Source organism: Rhipicephalus microplus, chromosome 1 (genome assembly GCF_043290135.1).
Source record: "Rhipicephalus microplus isolate Deutch F79 chromosome 1, USDA_Rmic, whole genome shotgun sequence".
NCBI lineage: Eukaryota > Metazoa > Arthropoda > Arachnida > Ixodida > Ixodidae > Rhipicephalus > Rhipicephalus microplus.
The window spans coordinates 154,404,666-154,422,784 of NC_134700.1; the positions used below are offsets into that span (position 1 = coordinate 154,404,666).

The 18,119-nt window shown below is 45.2% G+C and overlaps 1 protein-coding gene across 9 annotated transcripts in view; it reads right to left on the reverse strand.

The window, feature by feature from the left end:
- fray (oxidative stress responsive kinase frayed) overlaps nucleotides 1-18,119 on the reverse strand; it is a 293,102-nt gene that overhangs the window by 35,690 nt on the left and 239,293 nt on the right. For all 9 annotated transcript variants that reach the window (XM_075887521.1, XM_037429835.2, XM_037429832.2 and 6 more), the window contains exons 2-5: nucleotides 10,250-10,494; nucleotides 6,646-6,758; nucleotides 5,278-5,386; nucleotides 4,927-5,068 (exon numbers count right to left, since the gene is read on the reverse strand). In XM_075887521.1, coding sequence (XP_075743636.1) covers nucleotides 4,927-5,068; nucleotides 5,278-5,386; nucleotides 6,646-6,758; nucleotides 10,250-10,494 — 609 coding nt within the window. The remainder of the gene's footprint in view (nucleotides 1-4,926; nucleotides 5,069-5,277; nucleotides 5,387-6,645; nucleotides 6,759-10,249; nucleotides 10,495-18,119) is intronic.

Here is an 18,119-nt window from a genome sequence, read left to right on the forward strand (position 1 = left end):
AATTCCTCCAGAACGGCCATCGAATTTGATAGTAGTGTTTGTAGAAGGTGTATGCGTTGAGGTTCTTGTAGACACTGGCGCTGCCATTTCGATTATTCGTGCTAATTTTTGTTCCCGCCTTCGAAAAGTCACCACGCCTTATGGCAGCCCACCTCTCCATGCGGAGACCAACGCTCTAATTAGTTTACTTGCGCAGTGTACTGTTCGTGTCTGCATCGAAGGCATTCGTCATTACATCATTTTCGCGGTATTTAGTGAGTGCACCCACGCTCTCATTCTGGGGTGGGATTTCTTGTCTTCTGCGTCGGCTTCATATCTTGTCATCAGCGCTTCCTGCGTCTAAATGCCACTGACTCCTCTCCGCTTGAACACGAGGGACCCATCCTCCTTGTCACCACGTCAGATTATGTACTTCGGCCATACATCGAAGAAATTATAAGCGTTAATTACACCGACATGTGGATGGTGACGCACTAATTCTCCCTTAGGGGCATACCCTATGTAGGGGCATTGTGATCACACCAGGGCTTATTCGCTTCTTCGATGGGTCTACCTACCTAGCCGCCATAAATCAAACACCTGAGTGTGTACTGCTCCCCTGTGGCTCAACAGTATCTTGCGCAGTCGACAGTGAGCCTGTTGCGATTGTTACTCTTCCGAACAACAACCACAATGATGTCCCTAAGTCACAATCACTGCCATTCAATGCCTCTTCCACACCTGTGTCGGCAACCATAAGTACTGACTTAACACCTGATCAAACAGAAGATTTGCTCGCCCTGTTGAATAGACACCGTTCTCTATTTGACGTGAACTCGCCCGCCCTCAGCATGAGTACTACCGCTACTCATAGCATCCAGACTGACGGCTCTCGTATTGTACATCGGCGTCCATATCGCATGTCTCAAGCAGAACACCAGATCATCGAGGAAAACGTCTCTGACATGCTACGACGCAACATCATACGTCTTTCCTCGAGTCCACGGTCTACCCCAGTTGTTCTCGTTCAAAAGAAAGATGGGACAGTGCGTTTCTGCGTCGATTACTGTGCGCTAAACAAAATAATGCGCAAGGATGTTTATCCTCTCCCTCGGATTGACGATGCACTGGATTCATTACAGGGCGCAGAGTATTTTTCTAGCCTCGACCTTAGGTCAGGCTTCTGGCAGATACCAATGTCGGAGTCTGACAAAGAGAAGACCGCCTTTTCAATGCCAGATGGGTTGTACGAGTTTAATGTGATGCTTTTTGCACTCTGTAATGCGCCTAACACCTTCGAACGCATGATAGACGTCGTATTGCGTGATTTGAATTGGAAAACGTGTCTGTGCTATCTCGATGACATAGTAGTGTTTTCATCCACGTTTTTGCAGCATCTACAACATCTTGACGAAGCCCGCACATGCCTTGCAAAAGCCTGTCTACAGCTTAACACCAAGAAATGTACCTTTGCTAGCAAGACAATCAAGGTTCTCGGCCACCTCGTCAGCAAAGAAGGAACTCGGCCGGACCCCGAGAAGCTTGCCGCCGTCCTCAATTTTCCTCGTCCACTACGTCAAAAGGACCTGCGCAGCTCTGTTGGGATATCTTCTTACTTCCGGCGCTTCATACGTGGCTTCGCGGAACTTGCGTCTCCGCTCCATCAACTCCTCGCAAAGAATGTCCCCTTCATTTGGTCTGAAGACTGCAAAAGCGCTTTCACGGCATTGAAGCAAGCCCTCACGTCAGATCTGGTACTGCGCCACTTCGATTCCACCGCACCCACCATCCTTCACACCGACGCAAGTAGTCATGGTCGTTGCTTACGCAAGTCGCGCTCTTACCGCTCCAGAAAAAAACTACACTATCACCGAGCAGGAGTGCCTTGCTGTTGTTTGGGCAGTGCAAAGATTCCGACCATATCTTCACGGCCGTCATTTTACCATCGTTACCGACCATAACGCCCTATACTGGTTTTCATCGCTGAAAAACTTATCGGGTCGCCTCGGTCGCTGGGCGCTTCGCTTGCAGGAGTATGATTTCGATGTCGCCTACAGATCTGGCAAGAAGCATCAAGATGCCGATGCTCCATGGCACTGTTCTTTGCCCAGCGGAAGCCACTCACCATCGATACTCCAAAATGACCGCACCTCTCCAATCGCAGTGCTAAGTTCATCACCTGCCACACTACCCGTCCTTGTTTCAAAACAACGTGTCGATCCATACTGCCGCACCATTGTTGACCGCTTGACCGGCTCTACTACTCCTCCAAACGCCAGACTCCGTCGACAACTTAAACAATTCAAGCTTGTCAGTGGTGCTTTATACCGCTACATTTACCACATCAATGGCAACAAGTGGGTACCCATCATCCCACATTCTCTGCACCGTGAAGTTCTGGAAGCCTTTCATGATGATCCAACCGCCGCTCATCTAGGCTATCACAAGACTTGCGACAAAGTACGAAGTCGCTGTTTTTGACCTGGCCTCTCTTCAGCCGTCGCTAAGTACGTCGCCTCCTGTGTCCATTGCCAACGGCGAAAACGACCTACAACTAATCCGGCTGGCTTAATGCTACATCTTCCTTTTCCAGCTTTGCTTTTTGAAGTCGCTGAAATCGACTTGTATGGCCCTCTTCATAATATCATCGAATGGAAATCGTTGGATTGTCACGGCCGTCCACCAACTTAACCGTTACGCAGAAATAGCTTCTATACAATCTGGGACTGCCACTGAGGTCGCCTATTCATTCCTTCGCCACATATTTTTGCGCCCTGGAGCCCCATGCGTTCTCCTGAGTGATCGTGGCAAAGTTTTTTTCTATTCTATTATCGACCAAGTTTTGTGTGCCTCCAACACCGTTCACAAGACCACTTCCAGTTACCAACCGCAGGCCAATGGATTGACTGAACGGTTTCATCGGACCCTATCGGACATCATCGCCATGTACATTCACCCCAACTACACGAACTGGGATGCAATTCTACACTTCCTGACATTCGCCTATAATACGGCTGCTCAATGCACTACCGGCTTTTCTCAATTTTTTCTTGCCCATGGTCGTTCGCCGAGTTTCGCTCTGAATGTCTCTATCCTTTCGGTCCCTGCACCTTCGACAGCTCCTTTTTCTGAAGAAATTTTATCTCGCCTCGCACACTGCCGTCACCAGGCCCGTGTTGACACCGGCCTCTCTCAAGACACTCGAAAATCTCGCTACGATTCGTCTCGCCGTGTTGTGAGTTTTTCCCCTGGTGACGAAGTTCTTCTATGGACTCCACTACGCGTCCCCGGCCTGTGCTACAAATTCATCAGTCGCTTCATTGGGCCGTACACGGTGGTCGAACAGACATCTCCTGCCAATTACCACGTTTCTCCTCAGCGCTAATCCTGACCATCGTTGCCGAGGAACAGAGATAGTGCACGTATCTCGTTTAAAGCCTTATGCGCGACGCATTTCATAATACTGTCAAGCGACCAGGCAACCGCTTTCACCGCCCGGGGGAATCAGTGTGAGCGCGACAAGCGAATGATTCTTCATTCTCTTTAGATATCATCATCACTTGTACATCTTCATCATCTGTAAATATCATTACCAGTGAGATTTAGCTCGAGCCTGGCTGAATAAACCCGGTTCCTCACAATATATATATATATATATATATATATATATATATATATATATATATAGTATTTACTCGCATATTCCTCGCACTTTTTTCAGCGGAAAACCGAAGCAAAGTTGGGGGGTGCCAGAATTACGCGGGGAAAGCTTTCCACGAAAACGTACAGAGCGAAAAAGAAAACAAAGTGGCCGCAAATCGGGATTCTCACACCAGCAACTAACAGGAAGCACTGAAAAGTACTAATTAAAATTTACCTCAACAATAAAAGCAGAGGTTCAACACAAGGCAAGATTTATTTAAGACACAGAAAGTGCAAGCAAATAGTCGAGAATCAGAATACCATATATTGCAAAGCTTGTGGGCGTTGCGGTAGCGTTCATCACTCAACCAGAGCCCTCGAAAAGTAAGCGTAGTATTGGGCTGATGGCTATTTAACAGAATCGTTCGCTGTTTCTTTCTGAAGAAATAAAGTTTACCATCAATCCCAGTCTTAGGCACACGGCAGGCCCAACGTGTTTTCAGCTGCTGTCACCAGTAGCGAACACAAAACTCGTCGACCCCAAAGGGCCTACCGGCGGCCCTGTTGTCGTTGTTTAGTGCATGATCAATCACTTTAAACTTTAAAGCAGCCATGTAGCTTCAGTATCACCCCATAACGTGACAAGATTATTGACACAACATACAAAACAAGCCGCAACGCACACTTGCCGCTTTCGCTTGGATTGAATCTCCGTGCAATAATAGTACGCTTGATACTTAAGAGATGGCGTCAACCGGGGCGCGTTATCATCATTAACGGCTGGAACGAGCAGACGACGTTATTGCGGCAATTTTCTGCGATAATTATCCGAGGAAAAAATAATGTATTTTTGTTGGAAGATGTGGGGGGTGCGAGAATTATTCGAGTGCGAGGATTACACCAATACATACAATTTGGTATATATATATATTTTAAATTTCTATTTGAGATGTGCAGGAACTTGTGCCCACTTGTGAAAACAAGCCCTTTGCTGAACGTTCAGTGCTTTGCATTTTTTCTGTAAGTGTCCTCATGCTTGATGGCTCACTGCACTGTTTTTCTGTACGATCGTATGGTACCATCAGTTGATATTAACGTATTTCCGACAAAGCAAAACAAAAAAATCCTAAACCATCGTAAAGACCCAAACAATGTCGCGCATAATACCGATATCAGAAACAATGTCAAAATGAGAACAACTGCTAGCGCATAATGTACCTGGTTTGTCAAGAACAGGTACAGAGAGAGACGGAAACAATGTGATATAAAGCATTGTTGGTGATATAAAGCACTGTTGGTAGCTACCTGTGGATTTGGCCATTATTGTGGAAGTATTCGAGACCTTTAAGCACCTCCTTGAGAACCGTCGCGATGGTGGCTTCGTCGAAGACTCCGTGTTTACAGTCTTCCGTTTTCATCTTGTGTTTGATGATGTCCAGCAAGGAGCCTGTGAAGCGTTGAAAAGAACACTGATTCTACCTAGAAGCCTCACACTAAGTGCACTCTCACTTAAGCAATAGGACGGGAACTATTCAATTAGCGTTCAGAGGGACTAGGCCTTTTCTGTGTTCTGCACACATGATAATGCCGAACAATGCTTTTCTTGTATGAAAGCAGCAAGGCAAATAACGCTCTGCCCGATATCTATACACTCACCGCCAGCCAGAAGCCTGATGACGAGCCAGAGCTCTTCCTTCACCACAAAAGAGGTGTAGTAGGTGACCACATTTTCATGGTGGCAGGCACTCATTGCTTGGATCTCTTTCTACAAGACAACGAGAAAGAGCAAGGAATGTGAGCACTGAAGGAAGAGGTGTCCTATATTGCGCAATTATAAAAACAGGCCACCCACCTACTAGGGCCAAGTTATGGGCACAAGGCAAACTTCATTACAAGATGGAAGATTCAGTTACTGTGAACCAAACAGTTCAACAGCTTCTGATCAAGTGACAAATAACAACACTCAGCCAACAAGAAACTGGAAACACGGCTACATTATGAGTACCGTGTTGCGCTGCAGATGTGTGTGGCCCTTTGACCTGTCTATCTCTGAGCTACGCAAATGCAAAATGTAGAATGTTGATTGAACTGAAATAAAATGTACAGTCTGTTTTGCAACCCAAATCTTTACATAATTTGAAAGAATAGCACCACATAGGACTACATCTTTTGTATTATAGTGAAATTCATTATAAAAGATCTGTATGTTGAAATGCATCTAAGCATGGCATATGGTGCATGCAGAGTTCAATTCTAAAGCGTCATTCACCATTCTAAATGAATCTGAATATTTTGAAACTTGTGAAATAAACCTCCTCCTCTATTTCAGTGAATTGACAGGTAACATAAAAGTGAGAAAACTTTGATAAGTGCTGAGATATTACCATATTTTCTCGCATATATCCACCTCAAAAAATAGAATAGTGTGCTTAATATTCGAGAGTGCGAGTAATATGCAAAGGTTATATGCGTAGTTCTTTTTCCTTTTTGCAAAGTTTGAGCTAGTGGTGTGGGCTATATGCAGGAATGGGTTATGTGCAAGAAAACATAATACTTTTCACACAATACCTTTTTCACATGTTTAGCAAACTGGTCATCTGTGCAGATGCAGCAATACACCAGATTTGCTTAGAAGATAATTATTCTTAAATCAGTCTCTCCCTGTAAACCACAACAGCCATGGCGCATAGTTTGAACAGATCTCTTCCAAACAGGCAAGAGATATCTTTTTCTGTTCAGGTACATGCTGTGGATGTAGGTTCTGTTTCAGCTTCACAAAAATCCTGGTTTGGGTTTAACAACCTGCTAAGAACACGGATAGGACGCTACTAAAATATATTACGTGATAGTTTGAGCAGTGTAATTCAGAAAAATATTTATGCATATCCCACAATTTAATTGAACTCGAGATGGCAAGAGATTTTCCTGGATGAGAAAAACACTGCCTCCCAATGGTTTCTTTGTGATCCGAGAGAAAGCTCACAGACTAATACTGAACTACGCACACTGGTTGAGAACACTAACCAGGAGCTCTTCCATGCTTGTGTTCCACTTTTCCAGGTTGATGCGCTTGATGGCACATCTCTCTTTCCTGGGCTTGCAGTACGCTGTGTGAACTGTGGCAGTGGCACCGACACCTGCGTGAGACATATGAAAAAGAAAAAAAAAGCTATTGCGTGCAAAAGAGTAGAGAATTCTCTTCTGGAAAGATAAAAAAAAAGCTCAGGAGAAATCATTTTGTTTAAATCAAAAGCACAAATACTATGGAAAGTGGCAATGAAATAAGATGAAATTGCAGATGGGAACTGAATCTACTTGTTCCACGTTAGGAGTGCAACGTTCTACAAATGAAGCTACTGAGGCAGCGATTCTCCTGCTTATGTACTCTTCTAATTAGTAATTTTTGGACGTTCAAAATTAGCCCTATGAATCTTGACCAATATAATCCGTGGCCGAGGTTGTGGATATGGGATATCCTCTTAGCAATACGCATGATCATGTGGATGTTTTTAAGAATCGTTAGTACCAAGACTGTCTCTTTCAGCACTTGTGTCATTGTATTAAAATATTGAAGGTTAGTAGAAAGACATAGAAGGCTGAATCACTGCAGAATTAAGTGCAGTATTAATAAGCAGTTGGTGCACGAATTTTGCCGCAAGGACAACTCTCTCATGCAATGAAATGCAATCCTAAAGGCCCTGCTTTTTGTAAGCTGTAAATGGCAAGAGCATCAAACTCTCAAAAGTCACCACGTTTTAAGTTTTATTTATTACAACACCTGCAATGCTCATTAAAGGTTCAGTACACAGAAAACTAATCATAGGGATCTACGCATTGATGAATAAAAGTTAACATCTGACTGACACCACCTGACCGATAAGATTCTTGGTGTGAACCAAGTCGTGCCGGTATGCATGTATTTTTGTGTGCGAGCAAAACGCACCTTCATGCATTTTTTTTAATGCGCACAACACAATTTCTTGACAACCCTCCCAAACGAAATGCTGCTTGGATATTGCATGATTCAATATACACAGGTCAGATGTTGGCATTTTTTTGAGACCCTCCAAAACGATGTACCTTTAGAAATATTCCATAATCTTGGTTGTGCTTGTTCAACCCTCAAGATGAAGTGCTCATGTGCACAGAACACTACTCATTAAATGAAATGAGATAAGTTTATATCATCAGCATCTAAGTTTGCACAGAAAGTGACTTTTAATTCGTTATTTGAGAAGGAATATGAAATCCACTGAGAGACTTTTAAATTTCACTTTCTCGAGTTGCACGCACTTTACAGAGCCAGTTGCTATTGGTGATTTAAGACGTTACCAAGAATAGTGACACAGAAAAGTCCACAAACACAGAACACACAAGTCCAGTGCAGAAACTCTTTCAATACATTCACATTCATGATAACGGCAGAGTGCGTGGCTTTTGCGCAGCACAGCGTAAAGTGCAAACCTGTATGGCCAACTGAGACATATCGTGGACAGAGTTAGTGGCACAGCTCGTTCTATATCACTGTGACTTCTGGGTTTTCTTTTTGCTGAGCTGTCCAGCCACACAATCTGGCTGCCAGCATTTGGATACCTGTACACGGCACACCTATGTGGGCAACATTACATGCGATGCTGCAGTGAATGAAAACATACTGGTAAAGCCGTGCAAATAAGACACACATGCAACCGACCCCACACACATGGCGAAATGATCACTGGATACCTGAAAAATGACACAAGCAAACAGCACACAGTGCAATGTCACAATGCTAACAGCTACAATAAAATAACAAAATAGCATGATTCTCACAGCAATGCGATAAACAATGAAAAACGTGAAACGTTGGATCATAAATTCGTCATGCAGGCCTGGCAACAGTCTAGAACAGCTTTATAATGTCCAATTGCGTGCAATATGCATTTGTGTCGCAGCTGTCCGTTTTCGCACACGCACTTGTTTCGAAATTCGTAAATACGACAGATGTATTTTTCCCCCAACACCAGCGAGTAGGCTGCATAAATGACAACATGTGAAAACAGGCATTACATTTAACGCACGCACAGCTGTCTCAGAGAAAAGCAAACTCTCAAAGAGGCAATATGCTGCACGCAAAATTAGCTTTGCCTCGTACACTTTAGGTTATATGAAGCAGCGAGGAACCATACAGGATAGCTATGACCAATAAGGACACATATCAAAGCATTGAGCGTGCTAACTGTTCCCTCCCGTATTTTCGCCCCGTGCTGCAGCAGTGAACGCGGATGTGATGCCTTTCGTACGAACGCTTAAAGACAGAAACTATCGGATAATGACTCAGAAGGCCCATGGCAATGACCTAGTGCTCATAACTTGGCTGGAGATAAGCGCAAACGAATCGCAATCCGATAACACTCGTTCCGCGCTCGACCTTATCTGAACAAAAAAGATAATACGAAAGAAAAAACATTTCTGGACACATAAAAATGCTTCACGTTCGAGTTTCCTTTTTTTCTGATTTGTTTAGCTCACAGACAGCGGGATTCCAGGGTACGCTGGGCAAATTAACGGTTCGGTCCATGGTTTCGCACAGTTTTTCGCTGCCACTGACGGCTTTGCCTGCAGGACAACTGCTCCCTAAGGTAAGAGCTTAAGCACCCGCGAAAAAAAAAAAAGCGAAAGTGCAAGACAGCTTCTCATTTTCCGAAGGAAACAGCTCAGCATAGCGTTCGCAGCGCACATAAAAATAGCAACACCAGACCGACGCAGCCATAGCGTACACAAGCGACACAAAGTAAGCGCCGAGATCGACGGAATCAGAAATACGTCCGGGTATGTAAACAATGCGGCGTGCGTGCATGAAAAAGCCAGCCGCCCCGTGTAGAAGCGGAACGTGAACAATTTTTTCGTCAAGGTAAGCTACGGCACGACTCCCGCGCAGGCTCGACAGAGTCGCCGGCCTACAACAAAAGTGCTAGCATGTAGAAAATGAAAGTTACCCCGTCGTTACGACAGCAACACCAAAATACGACGATAATTCTGTTGTATAAGTGCTGAGCATTGATATTAAACAGCCGGTTTGGCGGCGAAGCTGCCTTGAGGAATGTTATAGGAAAGGCCAAAAGCCCGAAGGATGCGGCTATGTATGAATGGTGTAGCGCCGACGTGCGTGAAGGCATTTCGACATGAGCGGCCAATGAAAGATGCGCAGACGGAAACCTTTAGCTCTAAAGCGATTCACGCTGCTTCGCTGTTCTATGGGCGACAGCAGACGACGTAGCGGCGGTCGACCGGCGTCTCAGAAAATCCGTCCCAAAGAACGGTCCAACTGGTTGGCGATGCCGCTTCACAGAAAACCCCGCCGACGTCCGTATCACCGGTGCCAGCGCGAAAGACGTCGGCGCCTTAACATCTCGGTCAGGTTATTGCGCGAGCGCCCGAAACGAAGACTGTATTACTCAGCGCCGACGTTGCAGACTCATGCCGCACCGCACAGGAGCCGTTCAAGTTTGCCGGCTGCGAAGCGACGAACGAGAGACCGCGTCGCGGAGGTAAACAAACGCAGAACTAACGCCGCGCTCACAACTATTCGAGTAAAGGGTGTTATAGCTAGCCCTTCTGAACCATTTAACGAAGGGACGACACTCACCGATCACTTCGCCGAGCTCGTAATCCTCTTTCAGGTTGGGCCACGAACTCGACGTACAGCCCGCCTCCGCCATTTTGACAGCGAGAAGATCGGGAACGATGCTTCCCCGCCTAGCGGCCTGATCTCGAACTCGCTGCACATGGTTATTCGAGAGGGCGATAGCAGCCGACTCGCGCCGCCTGTAGACCCCGGGAGAACCTTGGATCGGGATGCCGGCTTTCTCTGCCACGCGGGACGACCCTTTCCTGCAGAAAAATATAAAGAGATAAAGTAATGAGAGTTGCAATAGTACGCTCTAACCATTTATGATCGTAACTGACACAACCGACGTCAAGAGGAAAAAAGAGAGAAAGAAAACTGGCGGAACGGGGAAATGGGTTCCTGCTGATATAATATTTATTGAGTCCACGAACAAACAGTCGTGAATGGTATCGTTAGGAGCTTCCGAGGTTTCGCTCGATTGTTCTAGATTACTTCGGTTCATTCGGCGAGTAGCCTTGTTGTCATTCTTTTTTCTTATCTTGAAACTAATGTGAAAGTCCTTCGGACGCTCACTGCAAGTCGGCACGTCGGGCTTTGTTGTTCCGCTATCAACCCTTTCTTATGGCGACATGATTTATTCTTGATATTTTCTACTCTGAAGTGGCGTACTTCAGACAAAGCAAACGGTGCTTCAAAGGAAAGCGGCGGACGTTGTTGATAACGAAACTGAAAGCCGATCACGTGAAAGCAGCACGGTTCAAGGTACGCGAGTACGATTTAGTTTTTTGCTACGTCTGGAAGCTCTGGATGTGTTATCTTATGACAGAAGGTAAACATAACCCATACCAGTTTTATTAGAAATGTTTTATGGAATGTTTGCCCTACATGATTCTAATCTGAAGCGGTCCTTTCATAACTGTGTATTTGTTTCTTTTGCGACAATGGGTAAGGGAAATATGAAATTTTGATGTTTTAAATGTAGGTATTTGATACCACAGCCCCAATGTCAATGAAAGCCACAAATCTCAAAAAACTTTTGTTTCTTCTTGTTTCGATGAGTTGGGAGGTTCTGGGGTAAGACATTTCGGGTGACCGAGTCAGCCTCCTTACACCATCCAAGTCCGTAGTCCGTGATGATTTTATCTACACGGTTCACGTAATTGAACAGAATGGTTAGTTACACGCAGGAAACCTCAGACGGTGTTTTTCAACGCCCTGTTTAAGGTAACGCCGAGTCTAATATTAGGCAGGAAGGCTGAAATGCTGCTTGGGAAGCGACGATAACGCAAACTATAACTGTAATTTTCAATCTGACCTAATTCATAGCGATTCGCAAACAGACATCTGAAATCTGGCGAGCCACAACGGACGTTCTGGAGGTAGAAACTGTCCGAGTACCACACTTGGAAATCCAAGGCACTAGGCGGCTCGCATGAGTATTGTTCGAGGTTGTGAGCCACCCGTTTCGGGAAAATCAGCAGAAGGTAGAGCCTGGTGTCCTTTTACGACATAATAAATCGTTATAAACTACATGCGAAGGCTTTGTCCAACCTGGTTGACCAAGGCGCAGAAATGCATCCGGAGAAAACTTCAGACGCGACCTATTCTCAGCCCATCTGTGTTGGAGTGCACATATACCCGGAAAAGATTAAACCTCAATGCATATGTTACCATGCAGGCAAGGGCATCATCTATGACCATATACTGTGGGAAAGTGTCATGGTGCCGTTACCGGCGGATATTATGCATGCCTGATTTTCTTTCGAGCAGTGGGAGCCTGTGTTTGCCAGCTCAGAGCCAGTCGTTCAGACAAGGGTAGTAGTCCCCGGCAACCTTGGGTTGATGATCGTATAACATCTAATCGTTCGCAGCTGCATTCTGACGAAATAAAGTTTTTTCCGTCCATCCATTGCACACAAGAGTAATATGTTTAAAGTGCAAAATTTGTGGTGGTAACAGCGAATTTCGTCCACATGGTCTGGACATGTCCGACTCAGTGTGACAGCTCGCACACTCTAGAACCCTGGGAGGTTGTGCTCCACAGCCCAAACCCCGATGCCCAGCAGTACATCATCGGTCAAGCCCTTGCTGATACTGTGTCTCAAGAAGGTCCGGCCGACGGCTATGGGCGACGAGGTTGACAAACTTCTCGTTTGACGTTCATTGACTAGTGTTAATGTTACATTTACCGCACCGCCGCAGTGGTCTAGTGGTTAAGGTACTCGGCTGCTGACCAGCAGGTCACAGGATCGAATCCCTGCTGCGGCGGCTGCATTTTCGATGGAGGCGAAAATGCTGTAGGCCCGTGTGCTCAGATTTGGGTGCAAGTTAGAGAACCCCAGGAGGCCAAAATTTTCGGAGCCCTCCACATTACGGCGTCTCTCATAATCATATGGTTGTTTTGGGACGTTAAACTCCACATATTAAGTTATATATTTACCTTTCTCTCGTGTTTCGATCATTACATATAAGTACAATCTATTGAAGCCTTGCGAGTCAACTCGCTCGTTCTTGTCGATCTTCGGTGATAAAACGATTACTAAGTGCTAGTAAACGGCATGAAAATCCTTGGTGTAACGTAGCTGGCTAGCACGTAAACTTAGCGGCAGCTTCGTCGCCAGCAGTCTTTCGGGTGCCAAGGGAAATGTGGTGGTGTTTATCTTTCCAGAATTATGTCATCTTACCTCCTCTTATTACTGTAACAATGCAAATCACTATTTTGGCATTTTTAAAACGTGTTACACTAAATATCTCACAGGAAGAAAAATAAACTGTACTATATAGACCAGATTCAAACCTTAATTACAACTCAAATATTGTTTTTTAATCTGTTTAGATTCTTTCCACTACATTTATTTGACGTGATGCGAATTAAATAACAGGGTGCTTTTTAAGCAATACACATTTTTTATATATAAAAACGCAACGACAGTCGCGCTCCTGTCATCTTCGCACTAGAACTCTACGTCGAAGCGGAAATCCGTTGCCAAAGCTAGAGTGACGCTAAATTGGCTAATTGACAAAAAGCACACAATCAACTTTTAAACTGTTGATTTCAAAAACCTTGTTTGTAAGCCGGAACTAGTAGGTCGTCGCATTTGATTACTTAACGAACCAAATTCCATTTGACCGTTCTATCCACATGTCTAGCCGCCTGTCCGGGTACTCTCGCTGTCGCCTCTCTAAATTGTCATACATATACAGAAATTGGCGTAGAAGGAGATAGATGAACGTATTACAAGCACATTTATTAGGTCATGCCAAGGAGGTTTAAAAAAAGTTTTTTTTTTAAACCTCCTTGGGTCATGCCATGATTAAGGCTACATGCCGGTCGCGTACGCCATGAAGCTCATATAGAACTATGCACAACCACCCCAGTCCGAAAGGGCGCAAACTGCAGTGCTCAAGAAGGCTTCGGAAAAAGCTTCTATATGCAGGTGCCATGTAAGGGCAGCATCAGCTGCGGTTGCAGTGTTTGCCATCTGCTTTCATAACGACGCAATGAACATCACAGATGTTCATCTATGACGCCACATGGTGTAACGCTGCTCGACGCTGGCGGAATACGCCGGTGACCGCCGCACATCACTGATACGCACGTCACTAAACCGTGGCGTGCAGTTTGTTTTGTCAAAATTGAACTCCCCGCATGCAGTGACGGGAGCAGCGTTGTGGGTGGGCGAAGAAATCCTGATGGACCCAAAGGACAAGAATCACGAATGTCTACACGACACCGAAGTTATAGATACGCGGTAGAAGATTTAAGAACTGTCAAAGAAGATGAATGGCGGTCGGATTGCCTGGGCAGCTAAACCGCTCAGCATGAAAAATACTTCTTGCTCAGTGAAACTAAATCAACCAACCCAGTGACCGATCGACCGATTATCACTAACCATTCGTTAATGTATACGCGATAACGTTAGCCTCTCGTTGGTTTACAAAAAAAGACCTTGCGACAGGCTTTCGGTTATCGGCTCACAGCCAGGAGACGACAAGAGAAAATAACGCCGAATTAGAATTATGCCCTTAATTAAAACCCGGCACAAGTTTATTATGCGTTGAACAAGACAGCGGATTACATGTCCTCAGAGCAATCTGGCAGCCTGATTCGAATAAGAGTTGGATTCCGGGACCAATCGTCAGAGTTGTCGGCTGTGTATCCAGTCGAAGGCCGTTGAAACGATGCAGTGATGAACAAATAAGTTCGTCATAACCGACATTCGTTATAACAGTTTATGTAGAAATCGCCACGTCAAATCACCGATCTTGCTCAAGCCAAACTCCCCGGTGCAAAAACGGGTTGTATTCCAGGCTTCAAACCCACTATAAACGATGTAATCGTTACCTACCTCCTCTGGAGATTTAAAATTTCAGTTCAGATGCGGTCGTGTGACCGGCCAAATGCGCTTTTGTTGCACTGTTTAACCAAAATTTCCGCAACTATAACAAACGCTTGAAAAAAAAAAAAGTGGTTGTGATATTAGTCTCTCGCTATTTCATTTGCTTTATATGCTATACCATTTCAGCCTTGATTTTCGCGTGAACCAAACAAACATCGTTATACCATAACAGCGAAATGCGACAGCCACCACGATATCATGGTGGCTCTCACATTTTTGGTTGTATCATAAAAAAAGGAAGTGTCACTAAAATAAAGCGTGAAGAGCCAATGTTCGTATTTAGATTGCTACAACCGATAATCTTCTACATCAGTGTTCGTTATATCCAGGGAGGCCGCAGAACTGTTTGCAGAGGGGTGCATCCAGCATATGCAGTCCTTGTTCGACTGCCGCGACATGACCGGCAAGGAGAGCGTGCCAGTCCGTCATGGTGGTGTGGCGGTTGTAGAGTGGTCGGCTGCTGGCCTGAAGGTCGCTGGTTCGATCCCGGCGGTCGCATTTCAAATGGAGGCCCGTGTACTGTGCGATGACAGTGCACGTTTAAGGACACCTGGTGGTCGAAATTTCCGGAGCCATCCACGGCGTCTCGCATAATCATATCGTGGTTTTGGGTCGTAAAACCCCAGATATGAATATTTTCATTATCCAATTTCTAATAGTACATTCATTAAAAAACCCTGAAGTTTCAGGGAAGGGAAGGGGGCTGTCCGATTTTCAGCCCCCCCCCCTCCCCCGTCCTGTTAAGGTCTCTTTTTTGGGTACGTTTGGGAAGCCTTGAGTTTTTATTTTTTATTTCTTTATTCTGTACAGATTATTTTCGGTCGCATGCGATACAGAAAGGCTGTTTCACATCATCATCATCATCATCATCATCATCATCATCATCATCATCATCATCATCATCATCATCATCATTCTTACGTGCTTTCTTTTTTTTTTTTCTGAGTACGTGCACTCGTTGGCATTCGCACCCCGAACGAATCGTGCTTGTACCTTATAGTGAAGCATGCGAGTGTGTGTGCCGCGGTGTTTCGATAGCGATCGGGGTCGTCGGCTCGCGTTTCGTCGATGCCGCCTTTCAGAGAGCGAGCGGCGCGACGTGTAAACCAGATTGCACCAGATCGCACGAGTCAACAAAGGTTAACGAGCCGCTGAACGAGCCAATGGCGAAAGAGAGCATCGATCTGCCACACGTACATCCCGCCTACACAGTACGCGACAAACGATTCACTGCTATACAGCGCTATGATATGATTTACGTGGTATTGCAAAATATCCGCCGTACTTTTACGCAATCAAATATTTACTAACGCTTTTCCCTCTTATTTAAGTTTATTTAGTTGATTATGCCATGTCTTGCCTTTAAGTTTTTATGTTAATAGCTCCGATGACCACATTTTCTTTGCTTATATAATTTCGTTCGTTTGCTATATCACCACACCTGTTTAACAATATTTATCATTCTGACATTTGTGTATACTCATCGTTTATTGCTGCGAACTACAGAAAACCGTATTCCGTTATGCGTACTTTATTTAATTAACAGCTAAAGCTTCGTTGTATTTAGATGTGCGTTCTTTTGTCTATGTTCACTTTTTTTCCATACGCATCATATGTTAGTGACAACTCAGGGTACCGCTGCGCTCAGTGGCTATGAGATCATCGGCTGCAAGTTAAGCGTGTAAAACGCGCTGTATGAAAATAACGATAAAACGAGACGTCTAAAAAAGAACACTTAAAAGAATAATGCAGTCGCCAGTCAATTATGGTCGTTCATTTTTGTGATTCCGAGTACACGTGCGTATTTAAGACAGTGAGGACGTGTGTCGCACTGGTTCTCAGAGTGAAACGTTACTGGCCAATTTTATAACATATGCTCGTATCCACAATAATGGCAAAGGCAACAGTTTATATGTAAATGACCAATTTTCATTACCCGATTAGTTTAGAACTTACACTGGTAAGGCGAAAACTCGTAATTCTGAGGTGGGCTAAGTTGTAACGAATGGTACTATTATTAGCGAGGGGAAAGTCAATTGCAATGTTATTTTAGAGCCTGCTTGCCCCGCCGCGGTGGTCTAGTGGCTAAGGTACTCGGCTGCTGACCCGCAGGGCGCGGGTTCGAATCCCGGCTGCGGCGGCTGCATTTCCGATGGAGGCGGAAATGTTGTAGGCCCGTGTGCTCAGATTTGGGTGCACGTTAAAGAACCCCAGGTGGTCTAAAAATTTCCGGAGCCCTCCACTACGGCGTCTCTCATAATCATATAGTGGTTTTGGGACGTTAAACCCCACATATCAATCAATCAATTTTAGAGCCTGCTTTACATTTTCGAACATGTCAGTAGATACCCAGACATGTCTTGAATGTAAACATTCGACAGATTTCTGTCTGGTGGGGTAGGTAAACTGGGAAAACTACTTCAACTCCAACCAAAGTAAAGTATGTGAAAATATGTAAGAACCCGACGTTTACTTCCGGGACCGACTTAATTGGGGACTGTGGCGACGTTGTATACGGGAGTCTTGAATGGTCCCGCAGGGTGGTTAACACCCCTCCCCCCGCCCTCGTTTTGCCGCAGAGTGTAGTCCGTCTGCATACCGGGGGAAGGGTTCCAGAGAACGGTTGATGTTTGGGGCGTTCGCTGTATATGCCACGACTCGAGTAGTATATAGCCTTCTCATCCAGTTAGTCTCGCTTTGCAAGATGTTCGTTGCGTTGAAATTTATCTGGTTGTCAAACGTCTCACAATGCTCCGCGAGGGCGCAGCGCTCTTTGTTCAGCTTCCAGACGTCATTGGCGTGTTTTTTGGCCATCGGTAAAACATGTTGTTTGATTAATGATACAACGTTGGACCACATTCAGATATGATTCTAAGTTGTATCGTTGACCCTGCATACAGTGCACGCTGAGAATTGTGATCAGTGCAGATGACGCCAAGTTGTAGGTAAAGAAAGAGATTGGTTGGGATGGGGTGGAAGATGAATCTGCATGAAATGGCAGCGAAGAAGGTCGTAGGGAAATGTGCACTACGAAGACGCAAGTTTCCGTACGATGATTGTGTGTGGTGTCGCGATCAATGCGTTGGATTAATGCGGAGTGAGGCTATGTATACGGCGTGTGTCCTTCGCGAGTCCCGTTTGATCCGCTGCACACATTTGTCACCGGATATAGCCAGGAAGGCGACGCGCCTTTTGTAACCCACCCTTTCCGGCGCCTTCGAGAGTTCCTTTATAGGCCACGCGTGGGCAGCTATCAAAGGCTTCCACAGGGCAAACATCCGATATCGCGCCCGGTAAGAAAAACTGATAGCGCCTTTAGGTTAGGAACAAAGACAAGAGAAAGCGTGTGCTCTTACTGAGGGTTCATTAAAGTATTTTAGCGTTCTCAGTCAACTGAATCATATTCCCAGTTTACCCTCAAGATCTACGCAAAAGGAAGGATGTGTGACTCTTTTTTCAGAGTTCTTACTTGTGGATAGCACGACTCC